Here is a 16,655-nt window from a genome sequence, read left to right on the forward strand (position 1 = left end):
ATATTATGAGTTGCCACAATGACATTAAAGTCAGGATCATTAGTATTTCCTCCACAGTTGAATTTCAAACAATAGAGATCTAGTATTCTGCGTCAAGCTGAATTTTATAGAACTGAATGTGTCAAATTTTGTTATTTTTTACAGAAACAAGAACTGTGTGTCACTAATGGAAATACATTAATAAAATCATGAAAAATAAATAGAATATAATGAAGAAAATAAAACATACCTCAGAACTTCATCAAGTGTATCGAAAATTGCCTCGCCAGTGGCGATGTTGCAGACGAGCATGTCATGTCGATGATCCTCGACTTCGCCCCTGTGTTTATTAGGGATGGGTATCGATAAGATTTTATCGACAGATACCATTATCGATTCCGCTTATCGTTCCGATTCCTTATCAATTCCCTTATCTATATCTCTTGAGATTTTTTTGTGTACTAAAACTAGGCTTTACAGGTTTTCTATGTCTGCAGGTCAAAGAGCTTTTTCTTATTGTGCACCCGCTCTGTGGAACGGTCTTCCTGAGACCGTGAGGCAGTTGGAGTCTGTGGATATTTTTAAGTCAAGCCTTAAAGCCCATTTTTATTCTCTTTCTTATGACTAGTTTTTATTTTTTATTTTTTTATCTGTTTTAATCTTTTACTTCTGTTTTTAATTATGTATTTGAATTTTTTAATTTTTATTTGTTTATTTTAATTATTTTATGTTGAACTGTTCTATGTGAGGTGCCTTGAGAAGGCTTTTGTTGTGATTTGGCGCTTTATAAGCCCATTAAATTGAAATGGAATTGGACAGCATTGAGTCTTAAAGTAAATAAATATGAAATTGGTCACTGGATCCTTAAACTTTGGACATAATAAACTCTACATGGAATAAACAAAATCTGTAGTTTTTGTCAAAAGCATTTCCTTCCAGACATTACTGGCATGAATGTCTTTCCATATATCTGAGGTGAGCTCTTATAGCTGTGCTGTGCTGCACGTCAGCATCAGTTTAATTCATAAAGAATGCAGCACGTCTCATTTTGGGAAGAAAAAAAACATTTTAGTCGATTGTAGTTTATTTTCTGTATTACAGCATTTGGAAAGAGGTGTCATTTTATTTAAAGCGGCAATTTGAAGTTATTAATTCCGACTGGACTCTGTCTGTCTCAGCAGAGAGCCACGCAGCTGTGCGGCTCCAAACGCACGGAACAGAGGACAATTCTCATTTATTGACTACAACAAGACAAGAGTCCCAGTTAGTGACTTTAATCCACACAAAAGCGACTCACTATATTTTAATGGCTTTGAGAGGAGTTAAGAAGCGGACTTGGCGTTTCTGAAGAGCAGCGAATCAAAGAACCAACGAACTAGTGGATCGAAGCATTGCTTCAATGACTCACGCATCAATGTGGAGTCACGCTGCAGAAACGGTTGATTACAGAGCCGCTGCAGACCAAACCCTGATAATCTGTAAGACTTTATTTGTACGTCCGTATGACTCTGAAACTCGGGAAAATCCGTATCATTTACGGACAATCCGTATAGGTTGACATGTATGTTTTCGTGTTTTTTTTGTTTTGTTTTTTGTAACGAGTAACAGCATGGCGAATAGAAAATGTATCGGAGTAGAAGTATGCAATTAAGGTCGGAAATGTAGTGAAGTAAAAGTGAAAGTAAGCTGAATTTAAAAAAATCAAGTAAAGTACAAAGTCTCCCAAAACGTACTTAAGTACAGTAGTGAAGTATTTTTACTTCGTTACTATACAACACTGGGCAGACCCATGGTTGTGCGATGGGGTCTCCGGTATCCACCATTGTGGCCAATCTGTACATGGAGCTAGTGGAGAAGAGAGCCTTGGCATCATTCACGGGCATCTCTCCCAGTCACTGGTTCAGATATGTCGATGACACATGGGTTAAAATCAAGCAACAGGAAGTGGAGGCCTTTACAGAGTACATCAACTCTCCAATATCAAGTTCACACGTGAGGATGTCAGAAACAACCATTTAGCCTTCTTGGACTGTGATGTTATGATTGGAGAGAACAGGCAGCTCCAGACAGGGGTTTACAGAAAACCCACTCACTCTGACCAATATATGCTCTTTGGCGCAAACCACCCCCTTGAACATAAGCTCGGGGTGATCAGGACTCTTCAACACAGAGCCCGACAGGTGCCCACAACTACAGAGGGAAGGGCTAAAGAACAACAACATGTACGGAAAGCCGTCACAGTATATGAGTACCCACAATGGTCCCTGGTTAAAGTGCAGAAGTCCCAAAGAACAAAGAGACCAGACAGACAGGAGACAGAGCCAAGAAGAAGAGGAGTGTCTCTCCCTTATTTAGCAGTAGTAGGGGAAAAACTACAGAGGATCTTCAGACAGCACAAAATCCCAGTTTACTTTAAACCTGTTAACACCTTGAGGCAGAAATTAGTTCACCCTAAAGCCCCTTTCACACCGGGCCCACTTCGAGTTGCGTCGTGCCGCGTCATGACGACGCCACGTGGAAGCAACGCAGTGCCAAGACAATGTAGCTCAACACCACAACAGTGCAAGGGACGCAAAGGAAGAAGCCAATCGGATGCCAAAAATTAAACATTTAAATTTTTTTTTTTGCGTCCTATGCTCGATGCAGAAATTAAGTTGTTTCAACGCAAGTCAGGGCAATGCGACGGTACTCAACGTGACTGGAAGCCACACCCTCACAATACAACGTTACCAGATGCCAATTTATGATTCCTGCTGTGTTCCATTGTTCCCGAAGTATAAATCATGCAGGACTGTTTTTATACCGTGGACACAATGCAGTAAGACTACACGCTCAAAAAGAGCACAGAAAAAAAAAAATGCTCAGCCTGACTGCAGCTGCAACTCTTCACTCTTCTCTCACTTTAAATAAAGTCCATAAAAGTCCTGCACACAGACTGATTGCCAGAGACAGGACATGTCCACATCCAGTAAAACGTCCGGACATCTCCAGTCTACTCACGGACGATTCGTTAACACGCGGTCATGTCAACAATTAAAAGAAAAACACTGTCTGGCTGCTGCAACTCCTCGCTCTCCTCTCAAACTCTCTCATCAGTGTGTTAAATAAAGGACAAAAAAAGACATAGGTCCTGCTCACAGACTGACTGCCAGAGACTGGAGATGTCCACATCTAGTATAACTCCAGACTCCTCAACATTTACACACAGACGGTTTGTTTGCGCGTGCGTGCACACAGTTCGCAGTCAAAGGAAGAAAGATAAACTATAACAGAACTCAGAGTGCAGACCTGCATAAGAACAAATATAAACTAGAAGAGAAATCAGAGTGCACAGTCTGGCTGCAGCCAAACTGTGCACTCTGATTTCTCTGTCCAGAGGACCTGCAGGCTGCGTCCTCACCTCCTCTCTCCCCCTTGCTGTGCGCACCTGATGCAGACATTCCTGCGTCAACATGACGCCACAGGAAGCAACTCGACGTGGGCCCGGTGTGAAAGGGGCTTATGAACAGGACCCCTAGTTACAAAGAGAGCAATGTAGTGTATTCTATCAGATGTCAGGAAAACTGTAACGAGCACTACATAGGTGAGACTAAGCAGCCGTTGCACAAAAGGCTATACCAGCACCACAGAGAGGGCGCCTGTGGACCTCAGTCTGCTGTTCATCTCCACCTTAAAGATACTAACCACACGTATGAAGACAAGGAAGTTAAAATCTTAGACAGAGAAAAGAAATGGTTTGACAGGGGAGTGAAGGAAGCATTGTATGTGAAACATTTGAAACCCAGTCTTAACCGGGGAGGGGGTCTGAAACACGCTTTGTCCCCTGTTTACAATGGGGTACTCAGGTCAAAGCAGTTTCAGTCTTTTGTTCATGGTAATGAGTCATTCACGTCATCAGGAGAGTTGTCAGTAGAGGTGTCAATCCTATCGTTAGGAGGGACAGCCGCCCTGTCATTAGGAGGGTGATAACTAGAGCATAATAGGTGCTAATTAGAGCAATTGTTAGTCACTAGTCTACAGCAGTCTACCTCTCAGTAGGAGGGGTCTGGGTAGGTTTAAAACTCCAGCTTTTGCTGGCTTCTGTTATTCTTCTCTACAAGAGTCAAGACAGAAGTCAGACTACCAGAGCAAGAATTTTAGCTGAGGAAGCTTCTGCAATTAGAAGGGGAGGTGATGGTCTAGTGGCTAAGGTGTTGGGCTTGAGTCCAGAAGATCATGGGTTCAAATCCCCACCTGACTGGAAAATCACTAAGGGCCCTTGGCCAAGGTCTTTAATCCCCTATTACTCCCGGTGTGTAGTGAGCGCCTTGTATGGCAGCACCCTGACATAGGGGTGAATGTGAGGCATAATTGTAAAGCGCTTTGAGCGTCTGATTCAGACGGAAAAGCGCTATATAAATGCAGTCCATTTACCATTTAATTAGAAGTGAAACATCCTCACGTCAAGCAACCCAGTCTAGTCGAAGATTCAAGCTTCTCTACTACGGAAACCACCTGGATAACTGAGAGCCTTCACAGAAACTTTACAAATAAATGTGCTTTTGTAAAATATGTCATTTTTTTCATTTGTATAAAAAAAAGAAAGAAATTTTCAACATCCCGCTAGACAGCGCCTAAGTGCACGCGTGATGACATCACAACTCCAGTTAGGGAGACAAGGTTTCTTTCAATAACAAGAACAACTTTCTCAAAAAACCTTCTCATGTTTGGTTGGAATTGTGTGGCGATAAGAATCGCCTTTTAAATGCTTGAATAACAATGTCAGTTGCACAAAGAAATCAAATAATAGGGAAAACATGTTTGGTGCGGTGTCATAATGCATCAATCAGTCGCTCCGTGAGGCATCATAACATCCGATCGGTTAACGGCTCGGTGCAGTGTCTTAACAGATCAATCAATCGCTCCGTGAGGCATCATAACATCCGATCAGTTAGCAGCTCCGTGCGATGTCATAACAGATTAATCAGTCGCTCCATGAGGAGTCATAACATCCGATCGGTTAACGCTCCGTGCAGTGTCACAACAGATCATAACAGTCACTCTGTGAGGCATCATAACAGATCAATCAGTCGCTCCGTGAGGCGTCATAACATCAAGCCTGGTTCACATGGCAAAATAATTAGGCCGATATTGGACCCGATCTTCCTCTTTCGACAATCTTAAGGACGCCCCGACAATCGTGATGACGCTAAATATAATCTTATCAGATATTCCTGTCATGTGTGGTGTGTTAAGGACATGAGGAGCTAAATGTGACATGGAGCCAATCAGAAAAGCGAGGTGTTTGACCTGGGAATGTTCATGTGTGAAATCTGTTCATGTGTGTTGTTTTTACCATGTGGCTGACACCACACACTGTACAACTAAACCTGTCAGATCTATGATTTTTTTTATCTCCACGTGTGAGGTCTCTCAGATTTTGGAGACCTACAGATAATTTTAAAATCCTGCGGTCGACAACACTGTGATATAACCGGTCGCCAGTAGACGGCAGTGTTCTATGCATTTTGACGCCGGTTGTATCACATGGCCTGAATCACAATTTAATAGACTTTTCGGCTTTTGGAGAAGCAACCTGGGCTTCTTCTGGCATTTTTACATAAAACAAGCACAATAACGTCTATAAAACCAGAAAATAAATTCACGAGAGTTTTAGGCACAATATACAAAAAGTTTAATGCTGTTGTCCGTGTGGAGCCTGAGCAGAGTGTCTCAAATCCATTTCTTCTGTAGTGAATGTACTTGGCTTACCCATAATGCACTGAGCACAGCATGTCCATAATAAAACCTTCAAAATTAGTGCATTACTTTAAAACTAAAACATATATCTGATATTTTCACTTTATAAAACTTCAGACGTGACATTAATTTAAATAATTTGTCCGAAATTAGTTTGGTTAAAACTGTAACCATAAGTTAAAACTGTATGCCTCTGGATGACTTCGGTGATAATGCCAACGTATCAGTATGGGGTCAAAAGAAATGAGCTTTTTTATTTTCTATGACTATTCTCCTTTGCCTGCAGAGGATAGAGCAGTTTCTCCTAGAACCAGCTCTTCTCTGTTTGTAGAGAATAGAACTGCGCATCTAGTACAAAAAGCTATGTCTGCAAAAATGTTAGCGGTCTAAGAATTATCGGACCAAAACTTATCGGAAGATAATTGGTCCGATGATGCTTTTCAAAGTTATCTGAAAATAATCTGATAATGAAAACATTATCTTCGATAATTAGCGGTTCGCGGATTAGCGGAACTGTGCCCACCACTGGTTCTACCACAGTAAACTGTTTCATAGCAATGCATTTTCAGTTATTTTTTTAAAATTACTTTTCTTTCATACCACACAGCTGCCAAATGTGACTTACAGCAATCAGATCTTTGATTACTAAATTTTGAATGTAACTAAGGCTGTAAAAAAAGCAAAATAAACTTGTCATTTGACTTACTTATCATCAGAATCCAAAGCAAAGATTTTCTTGCAAGTTCTGAAACACAACAGATGACATAATTTTAATGACATAAATAACACAAATAATCGAGTGAATGAATAGAGGGGATTAGAGGATCTGTTTAAGGATAAAGCTATGAACACCTCTACATAAATTATGCCTGTGTTCCCTGCTGACAATTTCCACTCACTTCTCAAACCTCTGGTAGAGAGCCAGCATCACTTCATATTTGTTTTCCAATCTGGTCAGCACAGAATCGACCCTGGTGCTGATTGTATCCAAGTTCACATCCAGCTTCTTCACCAGACTAAAGAACTCCTTCACACTACAAAAGGCAAAAAAAAAAAAAAAAAAAAAGAATAGTGATATGAAAAATAAATATAGAAGTGCAAAATGTTAAAACCAAAGAAACAAAACTAAATGAAAACAATGTCTATGTCATTTGGTATGTACTTATAAGTATGTACTTATAAGTATCAGCCACCATGTTAATTTTTTTTAGTTTATATACCTCCAAATCACATCAAAGCTGCCTCAAGGCGCTTCACACAAATAAGGTCTAACCTTAGAGCAAGCAGAGGTGACACTGGTAAGGAAAAACTCCCTCTGATGATATTGAGGAAGAAACCTCAAGCAGACCACACTCAAAAGGGTGGCCCTCTGCGTAGGCCATTCAAACAGTTACAAGATTTTGCAAAGTTTTACAAAACAGAACATAAATCAAATCAAATCAATTTTATTTATATAGCGCCAAATCACAACAAACAGTTGCCCCAAGGCGCCTTATATTGTAAGGCAAGGCCATACAATAATTATGGAAAAACCCCAACGGTCAAAACGACCCCCTGTGCGCAAGCACTTGGCAACAGTGGGAAGGAAAAACTCCCTTTTAACAATAATGAATTACAATAGTCCAGTCTAGAGGAAATAAATGCATGAATTAGTTTTTCAGCATCACTCTGAGACAAGACCTTTCTAATTTTAGAGATATTGCGCAAATGCAAAAAAGCAGTCCTACATATTTGTTTAATATGCGCATTGAATGACATATCCTGATCAAAAATGACTCCAAGATTTCTCACAGTATTACTAGAGGTCAGAGTAATGCCATCCAGAGTAAGGATCTGGTTAGACACCATGTTTCTAAGATTTGTGGGGCCAAGTACAATAACTTCAGTTTTATCTGAGTTTAAAAGCAGGAAATTAGAGGTCATCCATGTCTTTATGTCTGTAAGACAATCCTGCAGTTTAGCTAATTGGTGTGTGTCCTCTGGCTTCATGGATAGATAAAGCTGGGTATCATCTGCATAACAACGAAAATTTAAGCAATGCCGTCTAATAATACTGCCTAAGGAAAACATGTATAAAGTGAATAAAATTGGTCCTAGCCCAGAACCTTGTGGAACTCCATAATTAACCTTAGTCTGTGAAGAAGATTCCCATTTACATGAACAAATTGTAATCTATTAGATAAATATGATTCAAACCACCGTAGCGCAGTGCCTTTAATACCTATGGCATGCTCTAATCTCTGTAATAAAATTTTATGGTCAACAGTATCAAAAGCAGCACTGAGGTCTAACAGAACAAGCACAGAGATGAGTCCACTGTCTGAGGCCATAAGAAGAACATTTGTAACCTTCACTAATGCTGTTTCTGTACTATGATGAATTCTGAAACCTGACTGAAACTCTTCAAATAGGCCATTCCTCTGCAGATGATCAGTTAGCTGTTTTACAACTACCCTTTCAAGAATTTTTGAGAGAAAAGGAAGGTTGGAGATTGGCCTATAATTAGCTAAGATAGCTGGGTCAAGTGATGGCTTTTTAAGTAATGGTTTCATTACTGCCACCTTAAAAGCCTGTGGTACATAGCCAACTAATAAAGATAGATTGATCATATTTAAGATCGAAGCATTAATTAATGGTAGGGCTTCCTTGAGCAGCCTGGTAGGAATGGGGTCTAATAGACATGTTGATGGTTTGGAGGAAGTAACTAATGAAAATAACTCAGACAGAACAATCGGAGAGAAAGAGTCTAACCAAATACCGGCATCACTGAAAGCAGCCAAAGATAACGATACGTCTTTGGGATGGTTATGAGTAATTTTTTCTCTAATAGTTAAAATTTTATTAGCAAAGAAAGTCATGAAGTCATTACTAGTTAAAGTTAAAGGAATACTCGGCTCAATAGAGCTCTGACTCTTTGTCAGCCTGGCTACAGTGCTGAAAAGAAACCTGGGGTTGTTCTTATTTTCTTCAATTAGTGATGAGTAGAAAGATGTCCTAGCTTTACGGAGGGCTTTTTTATAAAGCAACAGACTCTTTTTCCAGGCTAAGTGAAGATCTTCTAAACTAGTGAGACGCCATTTCCTCTCCAACTTACAGGTTATCTGTTTTAAGCTGCGAGTTTGTGAGTTATACCACAGAGTCAGGCACTTCAGATTTAAAGCTCTCTTTTTCAGAGGAGCTACAGCATCCAAAGTTGTCTTCAATGAGGATGTAAAACTATTGACGAGATACTCTATCTCACTTACAGAGTTTAGGTAGCTACTCTGCACTGTGTTGGAATATGGCATTAGAGAACATAATGAAGGAATCATATCCTTAAACCTAGTTACAGTGCTTTCTGAAAGACTTCTAGTGTAATGAAACTTATTCCCCACTGCTGGGTAGTCCATCAGAGTAAATGTAAATGTTATTAAGAAATGATCAGACAGAAGGGAGTTTTCAGGGAATACTGTTAAGTCTTCAATTTCCATACCATAAGTCAGAACAAGATCTAAGATATGATTAAAGTGGTGGGTGGACTCATTTACATTTTGAGCAAAGCCAATTGAGTCTAATAATAGATTAAATGCAGTGTTGAGGCTGGCATTCTCAGCATCTGTGTGGATGTTAAAATCGCCCACTATAATTATCTTATCTGAGCTAAGCACTAAGTCAGACAAAAGGTCTGAAAATTCACAGAGAAACTCACAGTAACGACCAGGTGGACGATAGACGATAACAAATAAAACTGGTTTTTGGGACTTCCAATTTGGATGGACAAGACTAAGAGTTAATCTTTCAAATGAATTAAAGCTCTGTCTGGGTTTTTGATTAATTAATAAGCTGGAATGGAAGATTGCTGCTAATCCTCCGCCTTGGCCCGTGCTACAAGCATTCTGGCAGTTAGTGTGACTCGGGGGTGTTGACTCATTTAAACTAACATATTCATCCTGCTGTAACCAGGTTTCTGTAAGGCAGAATAAATCAATATGTTGATCAATTATTATATCATTTACTAACAGGGACTTAGAAGAGAGAGACCTAATGTTTAATAGACCACATTTAACTGTTTTAGTCTGTGGTGCAGTTGAAGGTGCTATTTTTTTTTTTTTTTTTTTTTTTTTTTTTTATGCTTAAATAGATTTTTGCTGGTTATTGGTGGTCTGGGAGCAGGCACCATCTCTACAGGGATGGGGTAATGAGGGGATGGCAGGGGGAGAGAAGCTGCAGAGAGGTGTGTAAGACTACAACTCTGCTTCGTGGTTCCTCTGTCATAACACAACAAAAGATGAATTTGATGAGAAATCCTTGCAGGAGTCCAGTCCACAGGCAGGGGTCATCCATCATGTCATTCAGTGGGCCTGTTCCCACGACAGAGTCTGTTCCATGTCCTTTTCAGAAATTATGCAGTTGTCAAATCCAGCACATGGTGTCATGACACCATCCACACATCGGACAGAAAGAAAAAGAGCAGAATCAGTCGGCCAGAAAAACTACACCTAAGGTAAACTGTTCCAATGTTAACTGTTCAGAATGTATGACGAATTATTTTAGGCACATCAACATCTAAAATCCAAAGATACAGTGAAATCCCACCTTCATCTGACAGAACAGAGCAACTCTTTTCAGACCCCTCTACAATTTAAATATCAAGAAACTACACACAAGATGTTAAACGCTGAACACACACAACTAAGAAGACAATTCAGAACTGAGGCAGATGATCAAATCCCTCCAATAAATAAGAGGATACGATGTCATTTTTTCCTCATGTTTTTGGGGCCAATACACCGAAAAAAACAAACAAAAAACAACTCAAATGTCTTAATTCATGTATCAGATGCTGCTGATGAAATATCCCACAAACTAAAAGCTACGTTCAGTGAGCAAGAATATGACAGAAAAGCCTAAACTAAAGTATATTTTGTGTTGTAGCACAAGAAAAAGGTTAGATGTACGAGTCTTGAAATCTACTTTGTATGGCCACAGACGGGAGATGTTATCCAGAAGGCTTCTAAATACTTGGTACTTTTTTGTATATTAAAACTCATTTGGACATTAAGAAAATAATCAATCAGGTGCAATCTCAATCCTTCTAATATCTTCTGCATATAATCTGATCATGGTGTATGGCTGTATGTGTCCTGAAATTAAACTAAATGTTTTTAACATAACATTTTGAGCAATTTTTAAAAATGGACATAACAGGTATAGTAAGGGCAGCGTTAGAACACAGTCTCACTTTATGCAGACAATATGTTGCTCTATCTATCTGACATTTCTACATCTTTTCCTAGGGTCCTGAATGTGCTAAGAGAGTTTGGTAAGACTTCTGGCTATAAAATAAACACACAAAAAAGTAAATTGATGCCCATAAATCAGGAGGCAATAGACTCTCTGTCTGTGCATGCATCACCATTTAAAGTGTGTGAGGACAGAATAAAATAACTTGGTGTTTGGGTCACACGTAAATTTAAAGACCTTTTTGTGGCAAACTTTCCACCATTTCTGTCCTCTCTTAGGGCCCCTTCACACATAACACGATTGAAGCCGAACAGCGCACAAAGGAGGAATTGCATGCCATTCAATCAGAGCTGCCTCAAACGCCTCGTACACCTGTCACTACAACCATTCTCGCACACAAGCGGCAGAAAGACAGCAAATGCCCTGCGCATTCTCATTCGATCCCCTTCTCGGCAGGTGTCGGACAAATTCCTGGTGTCACACACGAACATCTAACACCGCTCACTGCACACTTAGATAAGGCGGGGCTATTCGCACACCTGGTACGATAGTAGAAAGCAGGCGATCACATGCAACCTGTCTGTGAAAATTGTCAAAGTGCAACACAGTGTGGCATCACCTAGCAACACACATGGGTGTAACTGTGCTGAATCCTCCCCCGACATACACACACACACACACACACACACACACACACACACACACACACACACACACACACACACACACACACACACACACACACACACACAAATGGCATGTGGAGTCTGTCATCTCCTGCCCCCCAAACACAAATGGCAGTGCATATGTGTGTGCAGGCACTCACGCCCTCATGAGGACCGGGCAGCATCTGAGCGCACGGCACGGTGTGAAGCCGCCCGACCGGTTGATATTACTTCCACCATGTACATTGTTGTATACATGACAGACAGAATATAAACAAATATGTAGGACTGCCTTTTTGCATTTACGCAATTTTTTTTTTAATAAAACCTTCCTCTGCTCCACTTCATCATGAAGCTGTAAAACTGGGGATACAAAAAGCAAAACATGCACTTTCTCCAATCACAGCCACAGAAGCCAGTAATGTCTTCTGGGCTGTCTGGGTGTCTTGGTGGCTTTCTTCACTCTTCTCCTTCTTGCACAGTCACTCAGTTTTTAAGAACTGTCTACTCCACAAAGATTTACCATAGAGTGTCATACTGTTTGTATTTCTTCATAAATGATGTAAATAAAGTTCAAGACATAGTCAGTGACTTGGAAATGTTCATGTATCCATCCCCTGACTTGTCTGAAGAAAACTGGCAATTAAACAGATTATTTACAGGTATTATACCAAAGGGGCTGATTACTTATACAACCCATCATCTTGGCTTTTATATTTTTAATTGATTTATATCAAGCTGTAGAGATTTACTTTCAGTTTGACTCTAAGGAAGAAAATTTTAGAATTTTTGTTTATATTGAGAAGCCTGATTTACTTTTTGTATTTGAAATGCCATAAGCAAATTAAAATGCGTGAAATACCAAGGGGGTGAATACTTTTGCAACCCACTGTAAGTTGCATCATGCACTTACTTTAAATTCACTGCTTTCTGAACCTGAGTTAAGGTAAAACAGGTGACGTCCATGTCTGTCACTGCCACAAACAGACACGCCCCCCACACCTTTTTTGAATTGTCCTGAAGAGAGAGAGAGAGAGAAAAGAAATGTCAAGTTATATGACTTAATATCATAACAGGCAGAATATCATTAACAAATTTGTCAAGTTGGAACAGACTTTCATCTGATGTCATCAAGAATCATAAAATGAATCAAAATCCTGTAAACAATCCTGTAGCCCAATGACCATTTACTCTATATGTTAAACAACCCTTTTCATGCACGATTATCACTGAGCAGAGTTCCTCTGTCCTGATCCACAGAGACCTCCAGCACAGAACAATTTCCATTCTGTCATTTTCATGCAATTATTATCTATTTTGCATTACGGTCATGTTAAGTATGTTTAAGCGCCAAAAAAAAAAATTTAATTTAAACACTCACATTCACTGAAACATCTATTTTGCATTCCAATACTGCATTTGGAAATAAAAAAACAACAACAACTAGCTGTGTTACTGACCTGTGCTACCACACTGGGATTCAGGTAAAGAGATATTGGCAGTTTTCTTTTCAAAAATTAAAGCTGGAAGGTATATAATTTATGTATTAGACCAAATTGTTTATTGTGACTGACTGGTTTGGGTAAGATGAAAAAAAAAAAGAAGCAGCAACCAAATCTGACAAAAACAACAAACTAATCAATTCCCTGGTCAATAGTGTCTTAGTGAAACTTGGTCACACTCAAATTCAAAGTTTTCTGAGATACTCGTACACTCATTTTGAATGTCCAGTTCAAATGTGGTGAAAATCAGTCAAATTTTGTTCACGTTATCATGTGCACAAAAAGTATGACTGATGCACACACCATGCAAAGTTAAGCACAGTAATCCATCCATCCATCCATCGTCTACCGCTTAGTCCATTTTAAGGGTCGCGGGGGGCTGGAGCCTATCCCAGCAGCCATAGAGCGCGAGGCGGGGTACACCCAGGACAGGATGCCAGTCTGTCGCAGGGCACACAGTAATCCATTCTGTAATTTTTACTTTGGTTTTAATAATAACGTTTTAAGAAATTTTCAACTTTTGATGCAGATTAGGGTCTGAAGACAAAGGTGGGTGTGTAAAACATTATGGGGGTGGATATTACACAAAGCTTGAGCATCATTATTCTAAACAAGCACAAATGACTGAGCACAGGATGATGTGTTGAAGAGTTGCTTTAACTCCACCACTCTTCTGCTCTTTTTCCATTTTTGGACCTATCCTCTTTAGGGCTGCTGCTGAGAAGCTGAGCCACACATTTGTGTCTTCCAGAACTGATTATTGTAAATATTATTTTCTGGTTTAACGCATAACAGTCCAAGATGTCTGCAGATAATTCAAAAGCAAGCTGCTTAAATCTTAACAGGAACTCAAAAATGTGATCATATTACTCAAGGACTAATTAATTGCATTGGCTGCCTGATTATCTGAGTAGATTTTAAGATTTTGTTGCTGTGTGTACTCAAAGTTAGGACTTTTGTAAAGTTGCTTTGTTATGACCTTTTTTGTTTTTGTTGTTGAATTGTGTGCTAAATAAACTCATTCATTGATTCATTCAAAAAAAAAAAAAAAAATCCAACAACAGCTGGGAGAACGTTTCAAATCATGCTCCAACGCTATGGAATAATTTACCAACTGACATTAGACAGGTCAGTTTAAAACACATTGACATCCATATCTCAGTAACTAGATGAGACATTGAACGAGGTTTCCTCCACTGATGTCTGCTCTCCTAACAAATGGATCAGACCTCTGTCATCAATGAAGCCAAGCAAAGCTGAAAAATTAACTGGCAGCAGTGACCAACTGTGATTGTGTGGATGGCTTGTTTATTTATTTATGGATGTTGCTATTGCAAATGCAAACCACAAATTGCTCTTAGTACAGCTCCCGTTGTCATTTAACTACGAACTATTTTGAACTCTCACCCTAAATTTGGAGCTTGAAATTCCTCAATTGCTTTGTGTACAACTTCAACGCCATTATGTCCCTATTTTATTAAGTAGTGATCAAGTACGATCTTAGCAGATTGTTACTGGATGCTGCATGGGAACAAGGATTAGTGTACCTAATCAATGGCCACTTTGGGTTTGTTTGTTTTTTTACTTAACCCTTTAGTTTTAGATTTATGTCAGTGTTATCTTTTACCCACTCCCTGCCCCCCTTACCGCTTCTTTTTAACCAGTGATCTTATTATTGCATTTTGTATTTATGTCTAAATGTTATATTTGTGTTCTCTGTCTTCACTAAATGTGTGTTCCCGACTGTTTGCACACCAGACTGCTCCACTGGGCACAAATAAAGTTATCACTGATAGATTGTAAAGGGCTATATAAATAAATAAATTGCTGATATTATTGTTATTATTAAACACAATCACCACCCTTCCAACACTTTTATCTTTTCTGCAGTTCAACAGTCAAAAGCATAACAAATGTGCAAATCCTGTGTGCCGTATTAAGATCAGAGGACATACAGGGACTTGATCCATGGAGTCTTGGACAGCTTTCCACAGGGCCCAGGCCCGATCACACACTGTGTCTGTCACATGGAGGCTTTTGCACAGGAACACAAACTCAGCATCCTTGTCTCTGTGCCTAAAGGTCAGAGGTCACAAATCAAGATGACAGAGCCCACAAAGTGTGCTGCACAGGTGACAGCAGCACAGGACTTCCTTCACGGTCTATGGCTGTGCATTAACGTGTTGTAACAGTGTTATAACAATGTTAATTCCTGGTACGATCGTTTTACTTGGTTGTCAACAAACACTCAGCCTGCTACTAGTTAGCTACGAACTGGAAAATACTGACACGACCTTGATTTTAAGCCAGAACTGTATTTTTTCCGCTGGCTTATGAACAGTGAGACAGAAGGTAAGTGATTTCTTACTTTTTTGCAGATAAATCTGGGCTCTCTTTTCTGTCTGCAGAAACGATGTCAGCGTTCGGCCTTAGCTCTTTGCTCTGTGTCGTCGCGGAGTTGCGTTTTTTAGGTGGCATCTTGTCTCAACTTAGCTACACAACAAGCAAAAATAATAAATAAAAAGTTGAACTGCTAAGACGAACACTATAAGCAAAGTTTAGTCAAATCTGAGGCTCGCTTCACGGGTTACTGACTCACTTCCTGAAAGGGTTGAAAGAGGTACGTTCGTTTACTATTACCGCAGTGCGCGGACGGGCGCCTAAGCTGCCACCGCGAAACATCCTCCCTGGATGTTTTTCGTGGTTATATAACCTGTCTGTAGAACATTTATGACCAGCTGAATCAATTAAAACCTACAGCTGACAATACTAAGCGACTTATTCATTCGTGTTCCATTCAGATGCTGTATAATGACACTGACAGAGGCCCATCACGTGACTTCCAGTTGTTTGGCTATATTAAAACGAACTAACTCAAGCACACCAAAGGAAAGCGCGGGAAAATATTTACGCAATATCCTGTTCATTAGCATTTAACCCGCGATCTCCTGATCAAGAACAGACCGTCGCATAGCTATTTGTATGCATTTATTTGATTAATTAAGTTCACACATGTATTTAAGTGGCGCGGACTTTATTAGAAATTATATATATCATTTTTATATTTAATCATGCAGAGTTTGATTTTAAAGGAGAAACTCCTCTTTCACCAGAAGTGTCACACAAGAATAAATTATCTATTCAGATATTTACCACTATATATTAGTGATTTAAATAATGTAAATCGTGACTAATTCTGACGTTTAAGAAGCGTGACTAAAATGTGCGGAACCCAACCCTAATTATTGTGCAAACAGCGCCCTCTTGCGGTAACTTCGTAAATACAAGCCTGGGAACTGAATACAGAGGAATCCTGCACATGGTGAAAGAAGCACCAAATTTGGCACAACTACTCCATAAACATTGCGCTTAAAAAAACAAACAAAAAAAAAACAATTGGCCACTTTAATTTTCAGGTGGCCAGGTAGGAGTCACCTGAAATTAAAAGACACTCCAATCAGATTGAAAACTATCCCACCTTATTTGCCTGAGCCTAAAGATTCCAAAAAGGTATAGTTTGTACTATCTGTGCCTTAATATTCTGGAG

The 16,655-nt window shown here is 39.6% G+C and overlaps 1 protein-coding gene across 2 annotated transcripts in view; it reads right to left on the reverse strand.

Annotated features, from left to right (window-relative positions):
- rb1 (retinoblastoma 1) overlaps positions 1 to 15,701 on the reverse strand; it is a 72,824-nt gene extending 57,123 nt beyond the window's left edge. For both annotated transcript variants that reach the window (XM_034178655.1, XM_034178654.1), the window contains exons 1-5: positions 15,477 to 15,701; positions 15,064 to 15,184; positions 12,520 to 12,623; positions 6,618 to 6,752; positions 6,425 to 6,463 (exon numbers count right to left, since the gene is read on the reverse strand). In XM_034178655.1, coding sequence (XP_034034546.1) covers positions 6,425 to 6,463; positions 6,618 to 6,752; positions 12,520 to 12,623; positions 15,064 to 15,184; positions 15,477 to 15,586 — 509 coding nt within the window. In that variant the 5' untranslated portion in view covers positions 15,587 to 15,701. The remainder of the gene's footprint in view (positions 1 to 6,424; positions 6,464 to 6,617; positions 6,753 to 12,519; positions 12,624 to 15,063; positions 15,185 to 15,476) is intronic.
- Positions 15,702 to 16,655: the final 954 nt, after the last annotated feature.

The sequence above is a fragment of the Thalassophryne amazonica genome, chromosome 9 (genome assembly GCF_902500255.1).
Source record: "Thalassophryne amazonica chromosome 9, fThaAma1.1, whole genome shotgun sequence".
Classification (NCBI taxonomy): Eukaryota; Metazoa; Chordata; class Actinopteri; order Batrachoidiformes; family Batrachoididae; genus Thalassophryne; species Thalassophryne amazonica.